This window comes from Pleurodeles waltl, chromosome 3_1 (assembly GCF_031143425.1).
Source record: "Pleurodeles waltl isolate 20211129_DDA chromosome 3_1, aPleWal1.hap1.20221129, whole genome shotgun sequence".
NCBI classification, from domain to species: domain Eukaryota; kingdom Metazoa; phylum Chordata; class Amphibia; order Caudata; family Salamandridae; genus Pleurodeles; species Pleurodeles waltl.
This window is the reverse complement of record NC_090440.1, coordinates 313,664,310-313,690,028: the sequence shown is the minus strand read 5'-3', so window position 1 is coordinate 313,690,028 and position 25,719 is coordinate 313,664,310. Positions and strand designations below refer to the sequence as shown.

The window sequence follows — 25,719 nt, the reverse complement described above, 5'->3', positions numbered from 1 at the left end:
CAGAAGCTCTTCGACTCTTAGATTGTTTCTTGTGCCTCAACTTACCCAATACTACAGAGGACTTGAAGTAGGGCAACAATGACTTTGGACTCAGTGACAGATCCCAGGACCTTCCTCTTGACCAGGATATCAACTTGCGTGGGGTCGAGCACCAGCTTCAAGGACCAGCTTCAAGGACCACTCTCTCAAAGTCTTTAGATGCATGGCACAGCACTCAGAGCACAACTTCAGTTTGTGGTTGCGCCCCAGGCACTAAAGACACATGAGGTGCAGTTCTATCATGGACATCGCCTGATGACAGGATTCACACAGCTTGAATCCTGTCTTTCTAGAAGAAATCCTCAACGTCCCAGGAGTAAACTTGAAAAATACTTTGACACAAAGCTGAAAAAAGACAGTCAAAAATCGACTGAGGGGTAGCTCTTTTTGGATCGACAGGAAAAAAACTGAGGTCAGAGTTCCAGGGTGGCATCTATATAAGACCTGTGCTGTCATATTGGGCAGGCAATGCCGATGACGCCGAGCCAATCGATTGTCACCTGATGGCGCACAGGAGTATTTCTCATGAAAATCTTCTGGATTCAGTCTGACAACTGGGGAGAATTCAAAGGTAAGGAATCTGTAGCTAGAAGCCTTCAGCAGCTTCAGGGACTTCTCAAGCCCTCAACTGCATGGCCCGGCATTCCGAGCACTGCTTTGGATTGTGGTCGTGATCCAGACACCAAAGACACCCGAGGTGCAGATCAGTCTCGGACATCGCCCATGACAGGACCCGCAAAGCTTGAATATTGTCTTTCTAGAAGACATCATCAATGTACCAGGAGTAGTACAAAAAAGCCAGTCAAAAGTTGACTGAGGGGAAGCTTCCTTCGGATCAGTGCTTTTCTGGCACAGAAAGAAAATAACTGACGTCAGTGCACCTGGGTGGTGCCTATATAGAACCCACAATGTCATATCTGGCGCGGACCCTGCTGACAGTGGACGTGGAGCCAATCAACGCCACCTACCCTGCACAGGGGTACTGCTCATGAAAATCTTCAGGATCCAGACTGACGCCTGGGAAGGACTGAAATGTAAGGAATCTGCAGCAGGATGTCTCTATCAGATTAGTCCATTCAGGTAAAAATTTAACTTGAAAATGTAATTTTGAGTTGATTTCTGGTTGCTTGCATTCAGAACACTGCTGCTTGAGTTCGGATTCGCACCTTCATGTTTCTTTCCAAATATTTGTGTAATGTATTTTCAATTACATTACCTTTGCAACTTTTGAAAGCATACCTCTATAAATATTTAATAATTTGGACTTAGGCACATGTATCTTTCTTGATTTATTTAACTACTAGCAATTGCTGCCCTTATTTTGTACATTTATGCAACCTATAAAACCTCTTCTTACAGCATGTTCAAAGGACATGCCTATTAGGTGCTGGATGTATCTCCAGGGCAATATACAACTATTTGGTATCTGTGGGTAGCCTTATGGGGTGATCCTGCAGTCTGCTGCCAGGGCTTAATGGCGGAGTTTCCCAGCCACAAGCTAGGTCCCTGGTTTCTTTTTAGTATTCATAGCTCTGTGCGTTTAGGCATGCAAGCTGGCACTCCTCATCTTCCCACCCACATCTATGAAGGTAGGGTTAATGGTGCAGGGTGCGCCCTGCTTCCCTCAGTCATAAGCACAGGAAGTGGGAAAGGCCCAACACAATGCTCCCTCAGCTCTGGTCTGTCCAGAGCCTAAGCAAAGTTGCAGTCCCTCTGGGCGAAACCAAGGTTGGGAGTGGGGAACGGTAGGCACTCAGTTGTGCATCGTCAACTCCTGGAGCTCTTGCCTCCCAGGGGATGTGAAAAAGTGGGGCGAGGGTGCTCTAAGTTCCACCTCTCATGTTTGTTTCCTTGGGTGCTGGCATTCCTGGGGCTATTTAGGAAACAGCTAAGGGCAGTTAAGGTTTTATGATCCCTGTGGCACCCTGTGGCACTATGGTTGGCAGCTTCTCCAAGAGCAGAAGAAACAAATGAAGGTTCCACTGGTTCCACTGGAGAAAAGGTGAGAATATATTATCATCTCTAACAAAGGGCAAGTATGTTTAAGAAGATATACTTGAGATATATACAAAATGTACATGTGAAGTGCAACTGTGTAAAAACATTGCAATAAAGAAAAGAGTTCACAGAGATAAGCATAGAACCGCATCAACAACAGACAAACCAAGGTCCCCAATAAAGAATCGGCTATGTAAAATCAATGTAAACACTACATTTGCCTTAACAGTAGCCTTTCTGAAGGGCAGATTGAACTAAGGAAATGTATTATGGTATACATATGTCTAAAATGAAATCATCGACCCATTGTTTCCAAAGTTATTATGAAACATTTTAAAACAAACAGCTTTAAAGACCTAATAAGCATACATTCTCTAACTACAGATGTGTACTTGCTTATACAGCTTTCATCACATCAAACCTTTAATAAATGAATTATGTTTTTTGTTAAAACAAAATAGAGCATACTCAAATGCAGAGAGCAATAAATAAACGAATAGTATCTTACCTGTATGGTACGTATAAATGATACCAAAACTCTTTCTTCAAATTCATTTACTGGAGTATATAAATTCAAAACCTTAACGATCTGTGAAGGAAAGCATATTTTTGAGTTACAGCCAAAACTGATTAACATTGGAAATCATACATGTCCAGTGTTCCTTTCCTTTGCAGGTCAAAATACCACCAGTATCATGTTTATTAATGTGACTTTGGAAACACTAACTAATAGTTGAAAAAAACTGTGGATTTTAGTTTAGGCACGTGACTACTGAGGTATCAAATAATGCTTCTAGTGGCCCCTGGTCAGGGATCCCCAAGGCTATACTTGTGGAGGAAAACAGGGCCAAATGTATGAAAATGCAATTTTGCATTTCTTTACTAGCGACTTCATAGAAATCGCTATTTAAGAAGTGCAAAATGCTATGTACAAAGATACTGATTTCCTAATAGCGATTCCTAGAATGTAGGAACCTGTTTTCGGAAATCGGTATTAAGAAATTCCATTTCATTGTAGTCAATAGGCTGGTTTTGCATTTCCTAAATAGTGGTTTCTTAATAAGAAATGGCTATTAAGAAAATGCAAAACCAGGGGTGGCAACGGCAAAAAGGCCCCCCTTGGTGCACCCTAAAAATCGGGGTGCACCTGTAGAGCACACATATGCGTAAAGGGCATGTGTGTGCTCTATTGCAATTAAAAAAGCATCTTGGGGTACTTTTTTTTATATTACACTTTACACACATTACCAACGACTTCAAGTCGGTGGTAATTGCACCTCCAAAATGTCCAAATCACATTTTGGCTATGCATGGTACATCAGAATAGAAAATGCAAATACGAAATCCCTATTTGAATTTCCTATTCTGGGCTTTGTACATTAGGAAAGCACAGTTTGCATTTCTTAACAGCCCGAAATATCGATTCGGACCGTTAATAAATGCAAACAGGCTTTATGCATCTGGCCCATAGTTTGTTGAAAGTGTCCAATAAATGTTGCAAGCTACTATAGCTCACTGTACTGACTTAATGGGACAGAGCTAGACCCACCTGTTAAAAATTCTTCAGTGGAACAATACTGCACTCTGTATATGGCCAAAGATCCTGTTTTGTCAAAAGGGAAGGACAAGGAGACAAGGAAGACTATGGGCCTCATTAAGAGTGTGGTGGTCTTATGACCGCCACACTCACGGTGGAGGTCTGGACCCCAACTGCCACATAACAACCCTGGTGGTCCGACTGAAGGAACCACCAGCTTTGCTAGGATCTTGGATATGATGGCCAGAAGGTGGCAGAGATGGTAATACACCAGGGCAGCTCTGCATGAAACGGTTGAGGGAGAAAAGGTGCAAGGGTCCACAGGGGGGCTCCCTGAACTGCCCATGCACTTGGCAATCTGAATCGTGCAAACTGCAGCATGATGTGTGCGGCAGTATACCCTACTTCTGATCATGAGATCATTCTGAAGTATCATTCAATTTTTTTGTTTTATTCTCTTAAGACAAAGGAAGAAGCTAATAAAATATTAAGGAAGGCAGACTATTCATCTACAATAGGAAGCATTATGTTACCGCAAGAAAGATTTAATTTCAGAATGTATAATTTGCCCAAACTTTAATTTAACAGAAGGGAAAAGGGCAACAGCTGTCACCTGCTGAACTTGATAAAACAAAATGCTGCACACACCTTGGTATAACAATGGATACAAATAAAGATGCATGGAGTGCATAAGTGTGTTTACCTGAGCTGTGGTAAGTGCATTGCACATAGAACAAATGGCCTCTGCATCTTCATCGGTTTTCTTTTTGACTTGCAGCAACTGCGCAGCTTGAATTAAGGGCTCTAGTGTTTCTTTTGCACCGCTGTTCATCAGATTCTTGTCTCGTAGCCACTCTTCAAGTTGACTCACATTGTACCTATAAAAATAAGGGATTACTAAAATCATGTTTTTTTATTCACTGCAGAAGGAAAGGATGTTAAAAAATGCTAGTACCTCATTGGTTCTAATCGTTTCTAAAACCAGTGTGCAAGATCATATTTCAATCAACAAATTGCAGAATATCCACACAGCCACCAGAAACTGATGATGATGAAGTCTTCTTGGAAGGCATAGTAAATGAGCTCTTAAGTTATTAATAATTGGAATGGACAGGCCGGGCGAAATTCAAATTATGCTGGTGTAATTTAGGAAATTGAATGTATTGCGAATTCACGATATTACACCAACACTTAATCTCACATAATTACGCTGCTGTTCACAGCAAAATTATAGTGTGAGAGCAAACCGAAAGTGTGCAGCTGTTGTTTGTGGCTATAGTATTTTTTGTGCTTTTTTCTTACTATGAAATATATCCTTGCGACAAAAATGTTTTTTTATTGATGGAATAGTACACTGCATTTCCAAATTGAGACTGGCCTTTTGAATCATTTAATCATATACTACTATACCCATAGGAGTTTGGTTGTTTTTGGGTTAGCAGATCCTTGGATATGACCCATGGGACCATTGTGTTTGTGTGCACAACCCCAAGGAGCCTCAACAAGAGGAACCATGAAAATACACTAGAGGGGCAAATGCATAATACCCTGCCATCTGGGGACAGCAGTAAGCCATGCAAATTGAATGAATCCAAACATTCCTAAGGAGTACTACCTAAGGGCAAACATCTCCTACCTGAGTAGCAGTTACCAGAGCCCCAAGAGAAACAACAGAGCGCTGCCACTAGAAGAATATATGGTGTGGTAGTGCTTCTATTTCTACCTCAAGGAGAAGTCAATGCCCGCTTGTAGATTTTGGATAGGTGCTGGAGTAAAGACAGAAGGACCGAAGAGGAGTCAATATCTCTTTTAAGGTTCTTAGGATTACAATAGTGTGAGGAGGAAATCAAGGACATGAAAGGGATTGGAAATAGGAGGATAAGTGAGTAGAGGGAGCACAATCCTGCAACCAGTGAGTGGGGGCATATACACCAGATTACAGTGAGGTCATGGGGAAGATGTTAGGTGGTTGCAGAAGTCTTAGACCTTAAGAACCAGGCAAATCTCAGTGTTCCTCACATAATAATCCCTTTGACCTCCAGAGGAATTAATAGGCCATGACAAAATCTTGAAATTAGGAAACTTGGATGACACTATTCACCTAATTTACAAGCTCTGTAACAGAATTAAATAGGGATCCACTTCTCTTTGCTCTGGTGCTAAGGGGTCACAGAGTTGAGAATTTGTGGACTAGGGCAATGAAGCATACACAACAAAGGAAGTGGAGCTATTGACCTTCTGAAAGTTTTAAGCCTTCAGACTCTCAGTTTTCCATGGGGCTTACACCGGGAAAGAGAATTTGCTGATGGGTCCCGGTAGAACATAACAGCCAATCAAGTCAAATGTATTAGAAAGATTCTTTTTTTGAATGTTTCTGCTTTTGAATATTTCTGCCTCATTCAAAATATCATAGGAAACAATGAAAAGAAATGTTACATACAATAATACAGTACAGAACTACTTGCACCCAATCAGGGAAGATAAACAGAAATAGCAGTTGTTCAATAATTGTGATATCCTTAATGTCAGAATAGTATTCACAATACGTAACACTTTCAAAAGATATATGAAGCTCTAAGCTGAAAAGTCACTACTGAATGAATAATAACATTACCACAAGAAATGTTAAGTCTAGTCCAACATTTTCAAAGAATGCAATGAGAGATGGCCATGATTAGAAGAAATGAAGCATAAGCAACTTGTACTAAGTTAAAGCATGAATTGACAAATCACCACTTCTCACCGTATCTGCATTCCTTTGCTCCACGAGCACATGTCCTTTCGCAACAGCAGGTTATTAAGAGTAACTGCACCGATGATATAGAACATTTGCTTGATAACCTGCTTTATCAGCTCTGGATCCATACCATGTTGGCACATCACTGAATGGAAGGCGTTCAACTGCCTTACAATAGAGTCCAATGTATATGTTCCCTCGTCAGCAATACTCGAGGTTCTTTTCCGCAGTCCTGTGGGCTTCACACCAGAGACACCCTGAATAGTTTCATGCTCCAGCATACCAGAAACTGTTAAGAAACAGTAATGTTATACACTACAGTAAAAAAACTAAATTTCTTTCAGAAATAAAACTGTGGATGAATATATTGACATGAATAGTGAAGACCATTGCAATACTGTTTATAAAAGTGACATAACCCAAACTTCAGAAAGTAGCATATCATGCACAATGTGCCGCTACTAAGGTAGGGCAATACTCCACTCTATAGCTGTGCAGACTCCACACTGGCTCCCATTCAGGGCATTCTAAATGTTGCAGCATGTCACAGCATGGCATGTAAGATGCGCTTGAGGAAACTCCCCTGGATGGTCAGCACTGTGTTAAGAAAGAACTCCATCAGTTACAAAACAATCATGACAAGCACTCCCATATTTCTGGGTGACACGCTCAACATCTCTGTTGGCTCTTGCACACTCCCAGCCAGGAAACATCAAACTGGAAGTGGACAGGTGACATAGACAGCAAACATCATCGGGCTTGTTACAACACTACTGGGGGTGCTCAGAGTGAGCATCAAGCCCATATTTTGTGCACTACGCCTAGGACTGATTGGTACTGTATCTGTCTGGACTTGTGAGGCGACAGCTGACTTGACACCTGGGACACCATGGGCCCACACAGTGGTTCCATCGAGGAAGGATGCCAGAAGCTCAGGTGGGATGTGTAACTGTCCCACTCAGGATAATACCTACTCCTTTTCCGTGTATTGTCAGCCCCTTTGGTCCTTTGGTACAAGGCAGACTGACTAATGCTGAGGTACCACAAATATACTATTTTCCTCACCAATGGCCAGCACTGCACACATGCTCAGATTGCGGTGACCTGTCTCCCTAAGAACAATAGAGTGAAGGGTTTTCAATCTTCTGGTCCTTTGCTGCAGACTTATAAATGCTGTTTGCAGAGTTTGACAGAACGTTTTAAGACCGGCCCCCATCTTCCAGGAGGCCCTCTGAGAATGTGTTTGTCTTTATTTATCATTCTCAAACTCCTCTCTGTCTGCCTCTGTCTACTTTAGACTCTGTCTCTCTCTCTCCTCTCTACCCACTTTCATCTTAAGGATTTTTAGGCTGTAATCAAAACATATTTTGGCTGTTTTTGTGTGACCCAGATAATTTAACATATACATCAATATTTGTTGTTATATTACAGGGTTGAATGAGCAGAAAGTAGGCTATTAAGTTCCAAACTGGGGCTCCAAAATATGTCTAGCGCAGGGTCCTAAGTATTCTTAAGATGACACTGGACTTAGGGGTCTCACCATCAGTTTGAAGTACCTGGAAGGTCTGTAGTGTTCTCTGTATTCCCTGCTCCAATCGCCCACATCTGCAATCACCAGCGGTCGCTGTTTTTTTTTTTTACATGCCTCCTGTTCAGTCACCTTATGCCCAACCCTAGCCTTTTCTGATATCTACACTTATCTGCACCATGACACACTGGTTTAATCGAAGTCGTCTCTCAGCTTGTTCATGTAACTAAATGGGCCTGGCTTCCCTCATACAAGTTGAGCATTCCTTTGTCACACCCAACGCCTCTGAAATAGTTACTCTTTGATGAAACTCTCCCTGTTAAACTAAGGAGTAACAAAAGCACTCAGGACCCAAACGCCAAGGCAAAAAAAACAATGTAATCTATCATACAGGTACTTACTGCCATCGGAGTGTCCATCATGCTGTCTAAGGAAGAACAGTGAATGAAAATGACAAAATCTTATCTATTCATTTGGACATTGTCATGGTTCAAACCAGTTCAGACTCAATGCAATGCTGCCTTGCGGCAGTTGGCAGCTAAATGGGTCTGCATGGCACTGAACAGCAAGACAGAAGCAGAGAAAACAATGGCAGAAAATTAGGGGTCCCAGAAAAGGTTGAAGAGGGCAATATAATGGCCTCCTTAAGCAACTTTTTGCCTATGTTACTGAACATGAACTTCTCTCCATCCTTGGAATTTTGAGGTGTTCACCCATCGCGGGATCCCCAAAGGCCTACCCACACTTCCTTTCTATGCCGTCAAATGAAGAACAGATCATCATGGCTGCTAAACGCAACAATGGTCATTTATTTATGACAGTGAAAACACCTTCATCTCAGCAGTTCTCTCATGAAACAACCATTAAGAGAAAGAAATTGTTTCCTCTCTGTCCACAACTCTGTAAATGTGACATCAGTTACAGACTGCTAGAACCATTCACCATTTTATTTACGACTAATTGCAGACACTAAGAATTCAATGAACCAGGAGATAGGAGATCTAGAAAAATTCTTGAAGACATATATAGAGGCCCATTTAGCACATCTCATTGAAAGGAGTTCACCCCTTTAAGCTCAATTACATCCCTAAATATCTATGAGGGACATGAATGTTCCCAACTCAGCAGAGAAAGGAGACTGAACAGAGTTCATCACAAAGAGGTGGGTGGCCAGGGAACATAGTAGTTAACATCTAAAAACCGAGATGGGGATAAGTTCAGATCCCTATACAAATCATGTATATATGATGCCCCAACAAGGTCTGGACTCAAGGTCATAGAGGAGTAATGTTAAACTCAACCCCCCAAACTCATAACTGGATCACACTCTTGCCAATCCTCCTTCACTTGGTCAAGGGGACTGGCTCCACTGCCTCCCCTAGTATAATTTAGTGAACTCTGTGGAGGCACCTGCCATAGTTAGTGGGCTTGCGTGGCTCTAGAAATGCGACAATGGGCACAAGTTGTGACTTAAACATGAAGAACAGTGAGGCGCTGCCGGAGACCCCAATGGTTTAGTTTGGTATTCTGTATTTTGTTTGGCTGGATGTTCTGTATTTTGTCATACTGTTCTCCATCCTCAATTCCCATCTATACTAGTGTATTCCATCTTGTCCATAACCTTATCTTAGCTCATCACAATGCTCGATACCTGTGCTTTCGGGGTGGGCGACAAATTGGTAGTGCTTCACTAACCTGCTTAAAATTAATGTTTGAAGGATTTCATATGGTTAGTTTTATTGTAGCCCCCTTAATATTGTTCTGAGGAAATTTCATTGTTACTGATTGTTGTTTAGGCTTGTGCCACTTTTCAACCTGGTCCACACCTATGTCGTCTCCTCATTTCACAACTTTTATCTTTGGCCTGTATGCACACAAGCCTGTTATCCTTCTGCTTACCATTTATGAAATCTTACTTCTTAGTCCACCAATTATCTTTAATCTCACGTCTGTTGATATGCTGAAACAAGTTCACGTGGGCCCTCATTGTGAAACTTTTGCTACCTATGAAAAGGGCTCTTGGCCTTAGATACAACAACTCTCCAAGGCTTAAGTCAGACATGATCCAATCATGGTGTGCTACAGCTCTTGAGTGGCATAGAGTCCACAAGCTCATGAAACCAGACCCCTGAATGTAGTTGAATGTGCCTATATTGGGCAATGCAGATTTTAAAATCAGTGGCATGGAACTACATTGCCAGGCTTGGGAGGAGGCAGGAACTCACTCACTAGTCCACCTCATCTTCAACTGCTGTCTAAAATCCTTTGATGAACAACTGACCCACTGTTCCAATCTGACTGGTCCATTGTGTTAAGACTATGCCTGGGTGCCTTGGTTCTCACGTCCTACCTCTCACATCTTAAAATACAGTGAAATATGGTTACAATTTAGAGGATTTGTTTCAGGCCTACGTGCAACATTAGTGACGCTGAATACACTTGATGCAAGTGTATGATCGGAGGTGGTATGATATTCTGCTATATCAGGAAAAAGGTCAGTGGGGTGGGAGGCGTAGTTACATCAACGTTGTACATGAATGGCATTAGTCTCTGTGGCGGTTACATCTGTCTCAAGTGAGTCCAGACCAGACCTGCTGGAGAAGCTGCCACGTGGATTGTAACATAACGTATATGCTAAGGTACTTTGTCAACCTTGCCTACATTTGGACACAGGAATGGGCATCCATGAAATTGGCCTACGTCTTATCCATACAAAGTAGACCTTTTTAGTCCTGTTACATGTTATGAAGGCTATCTCAGTGATTCAATGGCTGCAACAGCACTCTATATTGCAACGCTATCTATACTTAGGGATATAAAATACTTATCAGCTCATCTACTCCAACTGGTTCAAAGAAATAGCTTAATACATTGGCCGTCACTTTATAAAACCAAAGGAGACTGGACCCACTCCCTAAATCACTTGGATCTCATCCCCCTTGAGCTATGATATTCACTACCCTAATATGTACCATAATTGGCTATCACTCATTGAAGGCATTTACCGTCCAAACACCTCAGTCACACCCCAATTTGATATAACTATACAATGCATTTCTATGACACCCCAAACCCTTATGCTACCTATAAAATAAAACATATCCATTTGCCTAAGCATTCTTAGCAGCCAACAACAAAGGATTTCCACAACAGGTCTGCTGGCCATTGCAATTTCCTTCGGAGGGCACCCTATTCTCTGTCCAGCACTGGTTCTGAATGATTGGCTCCTGGACTTGTATTCCTCACTATACCATGAGTGCTTCTGTTTTTACTTTTGAAGACGGTATTCGTGTTCATCCTATATCCTGAAGCAACACCCCCTTGAATACAGTACAAGTTCAAGTTTGACTTTATTTGGACAATCAAGTCTAGAAACATATTATTTAAATTAAGTGTTCAACACAATCACACGTTTCTTGTTATCAAAATACAAAAAAATATATAAAACTAAGTACAATATCCATTAAAAAGTGCATTTACAAAAGAGTAATGATCATAAAAATTATTTGACCGCTAACATTATCCTATGAGCATATATATTAATTACAAATTGCCATGTGCTTTAAACTGGCTTTGGTCAAAGCTGCTATAAAGACATGATGTAGTAAGAAAACTCTGCTCAAACATCAAAAGTTTTTAAAATCTTATTTCATTAAAAAGACACACAGACTGAAACTAATTGCTGAACGTTATGATGCTGATAGCGGCAGGATAGTTGGGGCTGTCAGCTTAAAGCTGTCATTAGGAGAATGATTAATAAGTAAAATCAGAGTTTGATGAAAACCCTCCACTAGCAACCCAACAGCTATGAATTGCAGGTGCTTCGTTATTTAGCGAGAGTCCTCCAAGATGGAATACTGGCAAAACTGTGTTCCTTAATGGTTTCTCTGCTTCATCCAGAAATCTTACAAGACTTACGATTTCTTGTGGATGAGCTCTATTTAAAAGGTAGTCAACAGACACCTGAACCGTCCGTAAACCCTGATTAATCAGAGGCCATCGAAGAAGTCTTCTGCGTTCGTTTATTAAGTGTGGACAAATGCACAGGAGATGTGGCAATGTCTCCTGGTATGGGGGGCATACACAACATTTGTTAGAGGCAGGTTGAATCACCCAAGGTGCCAAAAGATCAAGGGCCAGATGTACAAAGCCATTTTGGATTTCTTAACAGTCCGAATTGCTATTTTGGGCCATTGAGAAATGCAATATGGGCTTTTCAGATGTACAAAGCTGTTTATGGAATCTGCGATCCTCTGAGTAGGAAATTGCAAATAGGGATTACCTATTTACAATCCCTATCCAGGTGTACAAAGCATTTCCTAAATGTGAATTGCCATTTAGGAAATGCAATTACCATTGACTTCAAGACAATTGTAACCATGTGCAATTTTAAAAGAGCACCCCAAAATGCTTATTTAAAGTGCAACATAGCATACAAATGCCCCTGGGCATGTATACGCTCTATATGTGCACCAACATTATTGGAGTGCACTTTGGGGGGCTGTTTGCCCAAAGCCATCCTTGGTTTTGCATTTCCTAAACAGCAATTTTCTAATACGAAATCGCTATTTGGGAAATGCAAAACCGGCTCATTGTCACAAACGGCATGGGATTTCTTATTACTTTGTAGGAATCGCTGTTTGCGAATTGGTATCTTGGTACATAGTATTTTGCATTTCCTCAGATTTCTATGGGGTCACTATTTAGGAAATGCAAAATCGCATCTATGTACATCCGGCCCTTAATGAAGAGAAACACATCTATATCTGCCAGAACTTCAGTTTATAATAAACAGTAAAGGGTTCGCTAAGATATTGTTGTGTCCCTCATAGCTATCAATGAAAAGGTGAGCATGTTTTCTTCTCTTTATACTGCGTCGGTCTGCTTGCTGTACTTTTTCAGGTCCTGGCAACGGCTGCAAGGGCAAGCTTGGAGGGACGGAGCCACCTGTTGGGTACTTAGAAGGTAAGGCTGTGGTTGAGCTATGCCGGTCCTATGTTATGCAGTGCCTGGAAGGTGTGGATCAGGAGTTTGTACATGATGCGTTTGTTGACTGGGAGTCAGAGTAGATCTCTGAGGTGGGAGGAGATTCAGCTGTGTCAGGAGATGTCCAGGATGCGTCTGGCTGCTGCATTCTGGACTCTTTGTAGTCTTGCTTGAAGATTCTTTGTGATGCTGGCATAGAGTGCTTTGTCATAGTCCAGTTTGCTTGTGATGAGTGCGTGGGTGACTATCTTCCTTGTGTAGGGGGAATCGATTTGAAGATCTTCCGCAGGAGATGGAGGGTGTGGAAGCTTGATGAAGAGATGCCGTTAACTTGGTGGGTCATCGATAGAGAGGAGTACAGGATGATGCCCAGGTTGCATGCATGGTCAGTGGGGGCCATATGCCAGCATGGGAAATATCTTTGCACTGATTATCTTCAGGACGGCTTCCAAAGTGGCTGTTTTATTGTATTGGAAGGCAAATTGAAGAGATGCAGACTTTGGTTTCAGTGACTTAAGGTGTGTTAAATTGCCCCCTGGCCAAGGTATTTAAAATTTGGTGGTTTTAATCAAGCAATTCTTGTCTATGAACAAGGCACCTGATATATTTTTCTGCCAAACATTAGCGCTAGTTTTTTCTAGATTTATTTTCATTGCATTTGTACTACTGTGTTTGTGCAGTGCATTAATCAGTCTTGAGAACACCACAGCAGTATGACTGAGAGGGACTACATTGTCCAGATAGAGCAACGCAGTTATATGTTGATGCACACGTTTTGCAGCCTGGATGACAACTGAATCCAAATCATTAATCAAATGTATAGATTAAAAAGGGCTGTGGCCTGCACACACCCTCGTTTAATACCATAGTAGATGTTAATTTTGCTGGAAATAATGTTGTTTCCTAATTTTACTCTGGCCCAGGTGTTACAGTAGAGCAGTTGAATTCCACACAATAATGGTAATGGAATTCGCCAGGTGGAAAGTTTTGCCTAAAGCAGCTGGAGATTTACATGCTGAAAGGCTTTGCTATGATCTATAAAACAGTAGTACAGTTGCTCTCCCTTGCATTTTTTTTGGCCACAAGCATCATAATCGCCAGCAGGTTATCAGCAGTGCCGGAAAAAACTCTTAAGCCAGTTTGATTGAATGGTATTACATTTCTGGAGTTGGCCCAGGCTTTGGGATCTTCCAGCAAGAGAGGAGAAAGTATTTGGCCTTAACATCCAAAACAGCAGTAAATGTCCGGAGCCACCACTGGACCTTTCTTATAGGCTGGGTGTAAAACCGAGCCTTGTCAATAGGATGGAATGGAGTGAGTACCTATGCATGTTCTGAAAAGCTTTTCCACGGATTTAGACCAGAAGCCGGCATCCTGTTCGCAAACTGACAACAGGATGGCGTTAGGACCGGAAGCTTCATCTGCTCTACTTCTTAGATCGGTTTCCTGATCCTTATAGCTATAAAGGTTAAAGTGAAAGACTGATGTTGATCGCGGCCAGCCTAAAAGCTTGTATCCTAATTATTTTGCCTGCTGATGCTTGGTGGTGGTTTCACATGTTTTGTTAAATCACCATAGAGGGAACTAATGTGAGTGATCCAGTCTGCTGGGGCAACATTATTTTCATTTACATTTGCAGTCTCAGATCCCGTGTACAGGGGATTGATGATGATCCAGAACTCTTTTGGATTTCTATTTCAACAAGCAAGATCAAATTGGATTTGCAACTTTTCCTCATAGTTTTGATTTGTTTACCAGGTCTGTTATTTGTAAGAACTGCGTAGAGCATTTATTTCTACCAACAGAGATGCATACACAGCCAAAGATTTCAGTAATCCCAGCTTCTTATTAAGTAACCTTTTGCTTAAAAGTTGGCCTTGGGGCTCTGGATGAAGAATTAGGCCAAGGTCTGCTGCCCCAAAAATGCAGCAGCTGCTAAATGAACAGTTCCCACGATGTCTCCACTTTTTCTTGATGTATATTCGGGGTGTCAGATTGGTATCAGAGCTAAAGCATCTTGGGTTGTACGATTGTTTGATAAGTCTGCCAGTGGTTGTGCTAAAGAACTTGATTTTCCAGCATTTGTAGATTAACTTTTTATGCATGCACTTAGTGCATTGTCATGGCCTCGGGCCCATATGGTTCGGATGTTGCAATGGTGTAGTTTCACCCCTCGAAGGCCTTAGTGATGATGGTGGCACTAATATATGAGGGTTTACTTATGACACTTTACTTTAAGGAGGCCACAGAGATTCTGTATGAAAATACACTCCCGTAGTTGCTTACCATGACTGAATGGGCTCTCGTAAAGTTGCAGGGCCAGTTGCTACACTGGCTGAAACACTTGTGACAGTTTGCTGCTCCATGGATGGGGCATTTGGTCCTTGCAGGCATTTGCTAAATTCCATTAGTGGCTTATCCATGGCTGTATGGGATCAGTAGCCGTTAAAGTGATTTTTTGGAACAGCGAAAATAAGTTGTCAGTCATACTGGCCTGTTTGGTGGCTCTCAAGATTTCTTCCTGTTTTTTATTTTGTTTTTCTAGTTGCTTCCTTTTACGTTGTGACAATTGATTAGACGAAATTTCATTAGTTTCAACTACTTCGTTAGTGCAAGGATAGTAATTCCAAAGTCATCTTTACCTAAAGGTGTTCACCAATGTACGAACTGTTTGCAGTACACTGTACAGCTATGATTAGAAAGTAAACATAGCTCAGCGCACTGTTTCCACAATGGAACCACTCCCAGCCTGCACACAAAATCTGCCTGTTTTAGAAGCTTCAAGGACCGGGAAGAAGAGAAACTCTTCTTAATGACTGCATGATGTGTGTTATGTTGTGGAATGTGCGTGGGAGAGCCTGTGAGAAGTTAGATTAGGGAAGTGTATGCAAAGACCACAAAGGGCCCTTAAGAAAAATTGCCAGGAGACCTCATCATATCCCATTATCTAGAACTTCTTAGTTTCCCACTACTTAATGCAGGAAAGTCCTATAAAAACGTACCTGTTGCTCATGACAAAACAGGGTCTAGATAACACCATAACAGACACTCCCAACAGAAGAAGACACGCCACTTAGAATAACGCATGCGCTGCATGCCAGCAATTATGCCTCATGAACATGTCCTGAAGTACCTCTGATTCTAATGATGTTATGGGTCCTACTGAGCAAGTGATGAGTTTACTAGAAGTGTACAGTTGACAAGACCACTGGAGTTAAGCGATTTTGCGGCTGCAGCGTTTATATATTTATGAATTTGATACATTTGCCACATTGTGGATAACATGCTTCATAATCTGTAGATTTCAACAAAAGACATGTTTGCAGCTCAAACGGACCAAAAGTTACTTAAGTGCAGCAACACGTGTTGCAAAAGTTGACTGGTCAACTTTCTGTTGCTTATTCCTGTATTTGGGTGTGAAAGTGGTACTAATGAGGTGAAACATTTGCCCAGATAGTGTTAACAAGTGTAAAAAATGCTAAAAGAATGAGGTACCACTAATATTAAATGTGCAGCATTATGTCTCATAATATACCTTTCTTGCTACATAATTTGGTCAACCCTGCTATATAATGTAATCCTCATCTGCCGCAGAATTCCAGTGGCACCGGCTATTAGGCATTCGCCATTTAAAGGAGTAGCTGAGTCAAAAAGGAAGTCTAGTGATTGGCCCACGCTTTTACATGTGCTGAAATGGGAAACTAAAATCCAAGGTTTGGACCTCAATCTCTTTTTCTGTTACCTTAACAAAGTGAAGAGAGTTCACACAGGACCTTCGGAAACAGGGAGCGCAGGTGCACACAGACTGACTAACAAGGGAACGAGTAATGTAACTCGATAATGCCTGCTTCCTGACATGCGACAACTGTGCGGATTGTGAACTCCCTCTGCATACTGCTGTTTTCCCAAGACTGATTCATGTTTGCAGAAGCATGACTCATCGACCAATCATCAAGATAAGCTTGAACAGGGATATAGCTGGGACGTTGCAGCTGGCTTTCCACCTCACAGGAATGAGGTCATACATTCAGGTGAAAGGTTCTGCCCAGTAAACAAAGTACGTTTGAGATTAAGCATTTCTAATGAAAAAGAAAGAATGGATTAAAAAATATCAACACATAATTTAATTTTAACTTCGCTGCAAGCTCTCCATTTTAATAACTTTTTTTTAATGGTGGTTTTTCTATCAACATTTGTGAACACTAACAGGCGGCAGAAAAACGAAAAACCATAAATGCATCTTGGTAGATGGCGTAAGCATATTTTTTGGTAAACCAGAGTGGCCTTTCGAGGTCTCCCAGTGATGCCTGAAACAAGTCTCTTGATAACTCTTTCGTTGCACTCCCATTTTGTGAACATCGAAAAGCTTCTCTTACTAATGGCCAAATCCTGAATGAACTGAGGAGGGTTGTTTTGGAAAGAGCTGACTGAATTGTACAACAGAGCCGGATTACTGGTGACTTAAATCTCGAGGCATAACAAGACTGGACCCCAAACCTGGCCACCTTAATAAACCACTTGACAGCAGGAACCCCAAAGCAATGGGTTGATACTGCTGAGCAAGAGTATTCAGGCTCTTGACTAAAACCTCACATTAAGTAATCTTGATAACAAAAACTGGTAACTCGAAACGCTCACAGGCCTGCCCACATTTCGATAACCAGTTAGCTGATTGCCAGCCCTCTAAATCAATAATCTTAGTACTCAGCAGGGCAAAAAAAAAAAAAATATGACTTCAAATATTTGATGACAATGCAGGGCTGCTCTTGAACAGATGAAAACCACAGGAATGTCAAACTCAGCAGAGGAGACGACAAAATCATACAATACCACCCTAGCTGCTATTACAAATTGTCTAGCACCACTTAAGCTGCCACTAAATTACACTGAGGCAAGTTTGTTCCGAGGTCGTAAATTGTGGTGCTCTCTGGTTTAAAATCCAAATTGAAGAATGATATCTTACATAGCCAAGATCCAAATTGATAAGGAAGCTACCAATGTAGTGAACATTTACTAACAGCCTATCGAAGGAGCTAAAAATAAATACTACTTTTCTAGGCGTCTGAGCAAAGGTGGGGATGGTAAAAGAAGGTTTCAAAGATCCGTGACCAAGGAAATCACGTTAAAGTATACACCATCAAACTTGAGCAGTTCAAGAACTTCACTATTGTAATTAAAAACAATCTGAAAATAAAAACAACACTATGGCAAATTATTAACACCTGTTCACCAGAAGGATCTATTAGCAGGTCAGTCTCAATAGTTGTTGAAAATGCCAAGGGGAAGATTTAGAGTTTGGTAGAGGGGTTTACTTCATCACAAAAGTGACAGATATCCCATGCACCGTATTATAGTTCCTTTATAGCCTATGGAACTTATAATAGCGGCAGATGGGATATCCGTCACGTTTGTGATGAAGTAATCCTTCTGCCAACCTCTAAATCAGGCCCAAAGTCTTTATTTTCTGCTAGTAGTCCCTCGAAATCTGGGTCATTTGAGGAGCTTGGATACGTAACTGAGGGTATAAATGATACTAAATTCGGTGGAAACTACTTTCACACTACTACTGTAAAATAATGTATTCACACTCAAGGATTACTGCTACAACACTTAATTCACTAATAACAACTTCTGATGATAAGTCCCTAACAGCGCAAAGTTGTTATGGAGCGCTCTGGTGTTGTGATGTTAAATGCATATGAGGGTAAATGATGCTGAAGGATGTTCATACATGTTATGTTCTACATTCTGGGTTGGAAAGTTCATGTTTGGTTTGGAGGACAGTTGGTTTCTGGTGCTGTAAAGATAAGACATGAATAAACCTCAACTGATACTGTGATTTAAGTTTCAGTGATTATTCAACTTCTACAATCCCCACATATTAAGGTGCTGTCTCGAAACACAGAGACCCAGCCAACTATCAATGTATGGTTGGTGACCCTTGTATAATCAATATATGTCACATATTAGCTCACATAGCATTTACCATTTAATGGCATACTGAATGCCAGGCAGTTGAACTTAAGGTAAGATAGAAGTCAAGTATCCTCCTTTCTTCATGTGAGAATACAGTTTTAGGGGGTGGCAGAAATTGCGTCAGAGGCTGACCATGACAATCTGCTACATATCTGCAAGAAGCAGCAGATTTGGATAACCAATCCCTTAAAGGGCTTTGATGATTAATAATGAATAGGTTAATAGGACGGTGCAGGAGGTCACTACGATCACATAGCCCTCATGAATGGGATGCTGCTGGAGGTCATCATGCTCATGTAGCTCTTGACCTGTAGCATCAGGCTATATAAACAATCTGATTTTCCTCAGAGCCCCTGAACAGATAGTCTATGCAGACCATATGTCCTAAGTATAAATATACATCTAGCTATATTCAAGTAGTTACAGTAAAATAGTGATTATATGATACATGTAGCTGAATGAAGGCAAAAGAAGGCCTTGTGCCTGACATGTGCAGTAGGTAACCTTGTAAAAATAAGATACAATGTGTAGGAAAAAGTATTATTATTGGGGGTGGGTAGTTGCCCACCTTGAGGAATAATAACACTAGCTTGTCAGGGTGAACTCCTAAAGTCATTAAATTATCCTGAATACAACTACTGGTTCCTATGACACAGAGGCTTAAACTTGGGCAATGTGTAACGTATTTACGGAGTAGCAAAGAATAGAAATCCTAAACAGAATTATAAAAACAGAATACATTCTAATAAAAAGAATGATACCAAACCTCAAAAACCCAATAAGGGGAACCAGAGGTGTGAAGTTTTAAAGTTGTTAGTAATCATAGCTCCAAAAGACACTAAGAGCAAATGATGGTCCATGGAAGCAGTAGACTGGGACCTAGGTGCAATTTCAGGCTGACTGTAATACAGCATGTGACAGACACACCAAGCAAGTTCCTATTTGTTAAAGATTTTACCTTTGACTTACTCTTTTTTATGGAGCACAAAATCCTCCATCTGGGAAAGCCTGATGCTGAATCCAATAGGGTAACTTAGAAATTAGACTGCATTGCCGCTAAGCACTAGTGATGCTCTGCAGGTCTTGGCAGCAACATTCTAAGTTCTACCTTCTCAGATTTTCTGGAGCAGCTCCTCTTGGCCAGTTCTAGTCTCTCAGGACCTCAGGGACTACATTTTAGGAGCCAGGACTCACTTCAGGAGAGGACACCAGCAAGGTCCAGTTCTAGTTGCTAGTGGTCAGCTTGGCACTTCAGGAAAAATGCCTCTTGCAGCTTGTTGTGTCTCTGTAGCCAGAAAGGAGTTCAGCTAACTGACTCTTGGAGCCCACGTCTTTGTCCAGGGTACAAGAGGGAGCACGTCTAGTACTTAAGGGCTGCCCTCAAGTTACAGCAAGAAAGGTTCAGTCCTCTTCTGATCTTCTGCAGTTCTAGAAAGTGTTCTCAGGAGGTTTCCTTGGGGTGACACCATAATGGTGTGAACTAGTCAGTGGATTGGGGTGACGTTTGGCCCCTCCCTAACCAATGGTGTAAAAATGTCCTAAAGTAACCTTACCCACTTTCTTTCAGAAGTTCTTGTTTGCCCTAGTGCAAACAATCCACCAGTGCACCAGATTCCTAAAATCTAAAATGGGGGAACCTTTCCTGTATTATGCAGAGCCCATTTGTCCACTCAGAGTTCAGACTAGAAAAATGAGTAAACCCCTCCAAACTGATTCTGGGGGTAGCTTAATTCCCACTGGAAACAGAGGCTTTCCCTTTCTCACGTCTCCCTTACACTAATCTATGAATCGGCAGGCTTTACCTCTATCCCTCTCAAGTTAATGAAGTGCCTGCACCCAGCCGAAATGTCTTTCCTGAGCTAAAAGCCATCACAAGCCCAACACCCAGACCATCAGGCTTAAACCACTGTCGTGCTCTGGAAGCAGTTTTCATACCTCATTAAGGTCAAGCAGTTGATAGGCAGCAGCTGGTAAGCTAATACAAATTAGCCTATACATAGCTTCAGGTATAGGCTAATATTTCCTAAATATTTTTTATAAATCCAACTTCAACCAATGAATTGGATTTTCAGTAAATATGGATAATAGAATTTCTACGAATATTCTAGACATTTCCTGTCAAAAGTTACACATTAAAGATAATAATGTGTAGTTCGACATTTCGCAGGATTAAGCTACAGCCCTGTCAGTGGAAATATCTTTTGGGGACCAATCACTGGAGAAACACGCCAACTCTAATTTCCCACAGGTCTCACTTTTAAACATCAGGTACCTTACCTTGTGGGCAACATGGTGTACTTAGGGATCACTCAATATTTAAAAGCAGGGTTATTTTGAAAGGTTTGATAGTAGATTTTTAGGCTTTGCTGTCAGGCTGCACAAGGTGGGGCAGAAATCATGTTTTACAGGCCCACACAGTAGACTGCACAATAGGTGCTGCAGTGGCATTTAACCTACAGGCCCTCGGTGCTCTCAGTGTATTTTCTACACCATATACTAGGGACATGTAGGCAAGTTAGATACTGCAATCAGAGATAAGCTAAATTACCCATGTTTAACAGGGGAGAACAGGCACTTTACTCATGTTTAGCAGGGGTGAAGTGCGCAGAGCTCTATATCCAGCAAAAATATGATCAACAGAAAGTCAAAAAAGCTGGGGTGACCAAGCACAAAAGGCAGATTTGCTCCACAATGTAGTTCTAGATTCAGATCAAGATCTACATTAGAAAGATATGCACTTCCTACCACTTGAAAATGTGATATTAGTGAGAATGATATGACTGCAACTATGAAGAAAATGAATCATATATGTTATAGATTACCATTTACTTTCTCAAAGAACTGCAGGTCCAAGCTAAAACAATGTGTTGAATAGGCATGTCTCACTCTGTGTCAGAATACAATGAAGGTTCAAGATATGTAAATTGTATAAGGAGCTTACTGCTTTCTTCGGTGCTGGGTAGCACAGTAGCTAAAACTGGCAGCCTCTTAAGCAACTGGTTTTTACAACAATCATTAATTCCCCAAAATACTACAAGTACAATGCATATGGAGATGATACATTACATTTTCAAGTCTGCATTTTAATAAAACTGCTACTATTCTTTTTTAAGGACAGTAATGTATGGACTTGTTCAGGAACTGAAGGATCTAGGCAAGAAAAAAACAAGTCAAAGTGTCAGAATGAAAGGACTGACAAATCTGTCCCTCTCCAGTGTAGGTGGAAGCAGGCCTCTTATAAAAGTAGAAATAAACTGTGTTCTGAATGAGCAGGAAAAAACTACTGGTGTGTAATCTTTTTTTGACACTACACTGGTGAGATACCAATAAGTTATAATTTTAGAGACTGAATTATGGAATCGGGACATACCTAATGTTTCTGTGTGATAATATATCTCGGACCCATAACATACATTTTCTGGTGTTTGATTCTTAGATAACGAATGTTAAGGGAAGCTAGTTTGTTGCATAAGGTGAGCTTTCAATAATCACACAGGAATGTACAATAATATTGGGATATGTCATAGTAAAGAGTGGTCAGTGTACTTTTCCAATTCGCTACTATTTATATGCAGAGGTAATTGATCCACATACACTTTACATACTATGCACAAAAGTCATAATTCTGGTGTGAGTTATGAACATGCCACATAGGGAAAACTAAACAAATTTGCTACCACCAAAATGACCATCAAAGATTTACATAACCCGGGACATGTAAACTTTATTATGCCTGTGGGTGGGTGCCTTGGATACCCACCCACCATACTCGAGCCTCTTGGTGGCGAACATTTAATCTACCTTTCATCAACTGCTAACCCAACAGCCTGTAAGGTACTGCTCTTAACTCACTATGGACACCAGAGTCAATGCTTAAAATCCATATCCACCTGAATGTAAATGTTTCCTTTACATGAACCTGGAGGTAGCAGAGCACTTCTTTTATTTGCAGCAAAACTACAGATCCCTTGGTAATACTGCTGCTGTTTACAAGAGGACAGAATAAGCCAAGAAGGACAGAGTTCCCAGCTGGGGTCACCGCCAGAGGTCATTCAGGTGGGGAGACAGGTACAGAAAGACTGGAATATCCTCGTGTATGCATGTGTCTTTGTGTGTGATCAATGAAAATGTAATAATTATTGTCATCACTTGTGAAACATCAGGGAGGATGAAAACAAGGACTCAGATGTGGAAGGTGCCATAGTGCCTTCAGCAACCAATGTAAAAACAAAAAGTCACTTTAAACTGATTGGAACTGGAGAGGGATCAGGACCCACATGAAGCTGGGCCACTAACCATTTTGCAATTCTGGTTACTTGTCTCTAATGCTCAACAAGCAGTCAAAACACCATATTTCAGAAGCTGCCCGTAAGAATGATTTTGATGCCTGCAAATTTATAGAGATAGTTTATTGCTATCTCTAGCTGTGACCAGCTAAATACTTTTTTTCCATTATTAAAAACATGTTGTATTTTAAAGTAAACACAAAGGGCTTTATTCACAAATGTATTTTGTGTTGTAAAAGTAAGTTTATGGCCTACATTTTTTTTTTACACCTGCCATTAAATCTCAAAGGAATTCCTGACGGGAGTAAGTGCGTTCACTATTGCAGATAAGGAGTGCAAAAAAATCTGCAGTAGTAAATCACAATAAAGGGTTGGGAAGTGAGCATCCCGAGCCATGACTTGCCTTGGAAAAGATAGATTTGTGAGCATTCCCAAATTTGTCTCAGACCACTTTTTAATCATAGAAATGGCTATAGATGTACTCCTTTTCCATGATGGGAAGAGAAATGGACCACATGCATTTTCATAGGAGACTCAATCGTTCCTCTACGGATATTTATGCTATGTAGTACTGCCCACAATGGTATGGAAGCCTGCTGGAATAGTCACATGGCATTCCCAGTAATACACCTGGAAACCTGCCCTTGCCACAGTTTTCTTGGCATACTGTTAGATTAAACAAATACCTTAAGAAAAGGATTTCTGCCTGTACTTTACAGATACTTAGTGCGTAGAACCCACATGGCCCCATGATCTGTCCGCCCTCGGTGCAAGCTCTTTTCCTCAGCCTGGTTGAACACCTTACTGGCCTCAAGACCAGAGTTAAGAGAGAATATAGATGAAGCCTGTAGTCTGCGGGAACAGTGGATTGAGAGATCATTAGACGAGTGTACCCCATAACAAGAATAGGAGACAAGTGCAGCACAAGAAGGGCACCTTGGTTTAATGGCCACCTTGCCTTAATGAAGAAGCAGAGCAAGAAATTGGCGAGATCATAGAGGAATAATTACGATCTTTACCTACAAATTGAATACAAACAGGCTTTTTTAGTTTATCATAATTAAATTAAGAAAGCTCAAGCCCTGTTCTATGAGGAGAAGGTAAGCCAGGCATCCAACTCTCCAAAGCAGTTTTTTAGTATTGTCAAATCTCTTATGGTCAGTGAACAGGTTAATATTTTACTGCCATCTTCTGCAGATGGATATAATGAACTAACGGCTTTCTTAAAAAAGAAAGTCATGGATATCTATGTCTCACTGGCACGTAACACAGCTGCACCTGTAGTCCAGGAAGATTACATCCTCCCCACCCCAGCATTGGCTTCCCTATCTCAGTTCCCAGAGGTTGATGAGGAGACTAGCCTTGCCTTGATTAGTAAATTCAAGTCAGGTTCTACCCTAGACCCAGTCCCTTTGAACATGCTTTCCAAGGGTCTACAAGTGGTACTTCCCTGTATAATTACTTTGATGAATCAGTCATTAAGGTCAGGGACGGTGCCAAAAAGTAGAAACAAGCTGTGATAGACCCCTGTTGATGAAGGCCCACCTTCATCCTACCATACCCACCAACTATCTGCCCATCTCCCTGCTGCCAGGGCTAGGGAAATTGCTAGAAGAACATGTCAATGGCACTTTTTAGAAGATAACCTCCTTCTATATCCCACTCAAATGGTTTTCGTTCACAGCACAGCACAGAATGTGTACTTCTGGTAGTGACAGAGGAACTAAAAATTCTACTGGATCAAGGAGCCACTGCGGCTTTTCTTCTATTGGATTTAAGCACAGCATCTGATACCGTAGACGTAGTCCTGGAATGAAGGCTCAGAAAAGTGGCCATACAAGATGGAGCTTTGGAATGGCTGTCGTCTTTTGTGAAAAAAAGAACTTTCCAAATAATGGGAAATGCTTGCTTTTCGGACATCCTGCCATCCAAATGCGGGGTGCCACAGGGCTCAGTTCTGAGTCGCATTTTATTATCTATATGCGTCCTCTGGCTAACAGTACAAGAATTTGGGCTGTCTAGTCTCCTGCGTGGAGGATACCCAATTAGTTTTCTCTTTACAAGTGGATCTAACTTGGAAAATCAGCTTCTAGCTCCTTGCCTAGAAAAAGTGGCTAACTGGATGGCAAGCTTCTGTCTAAAACTAAATGGGGAAAAGACAAAGCTAATATTTTTAGGAAATAATCTTTCCCCTCAGCGGGCTATTAACTGGCCTTGATGTCTGGGACTTTTTCCTATCCAGAGCCCTATTATTAAAAGCTTGGGAATGTGGATGGATCAATCCTTGTTGACGGATGTCCAGGCAAAAAAGCTTGTGGCCTCCTGCTTTGGTATACTTCTAACAATTCGGAAAATAACTGATCTTATTCCAGAAAACTCAAAAAGAAAGATGCTCCAATCCCTGGTGATCTCCTGTCCGGACTACGGGAATTCGTTGTTTTAAGTTTCTCAAAAATGTGTTCTCAAATGATTGCAAGTAGTCCAAAACACGGCAGCCAGACTTCTAAGAATTCTCAGCCATGAACCCAAAGTCCCCTGGTTGCCTAATGATGCAAGAATTAAGTTCAAAGCTCTGTGCTTGTCCATAAAGCTATTTACAACAAGAATCTAGTGAAAATCTGGAATCTCCTCT

At 41.2% G+C, this 25,719-nt stretch overlaps 1 protein-coding gene across 4 annotated transcripts in view; it reads right to left on the bottom strand.

The window, feature by feature from the left end:
• The window catches only part of MYO5A (myosin VA), a 571,522-nt gene that overhangs the window by 16,324 nt on the left and 529,479 nt on the right, over positions 1-25,719 (bottom strand). For all 4 annotated transcript variants that reach the window (XM_069222454.1, XM_069222456.1, XM_069222457.1 and 1 more), the window contains 3 exons: positions 6,318-6,600; positions 4,278-4,452; positions 2,546-2,626 (listed from right to left, as the gene is read on the bottom strand). In XM_069222454.1, coding sequence (XP_069078555.1) covers positions 2,546-2,626; positions 4,278-4,452; positions 6,318-6,600 — 539 coding nt within the window. The remainder of the gene's footprint in view (positions 1-2,545; positions 2,627-4,277; positions 4,453-6,317; positions 6,601-25,719) is intronic.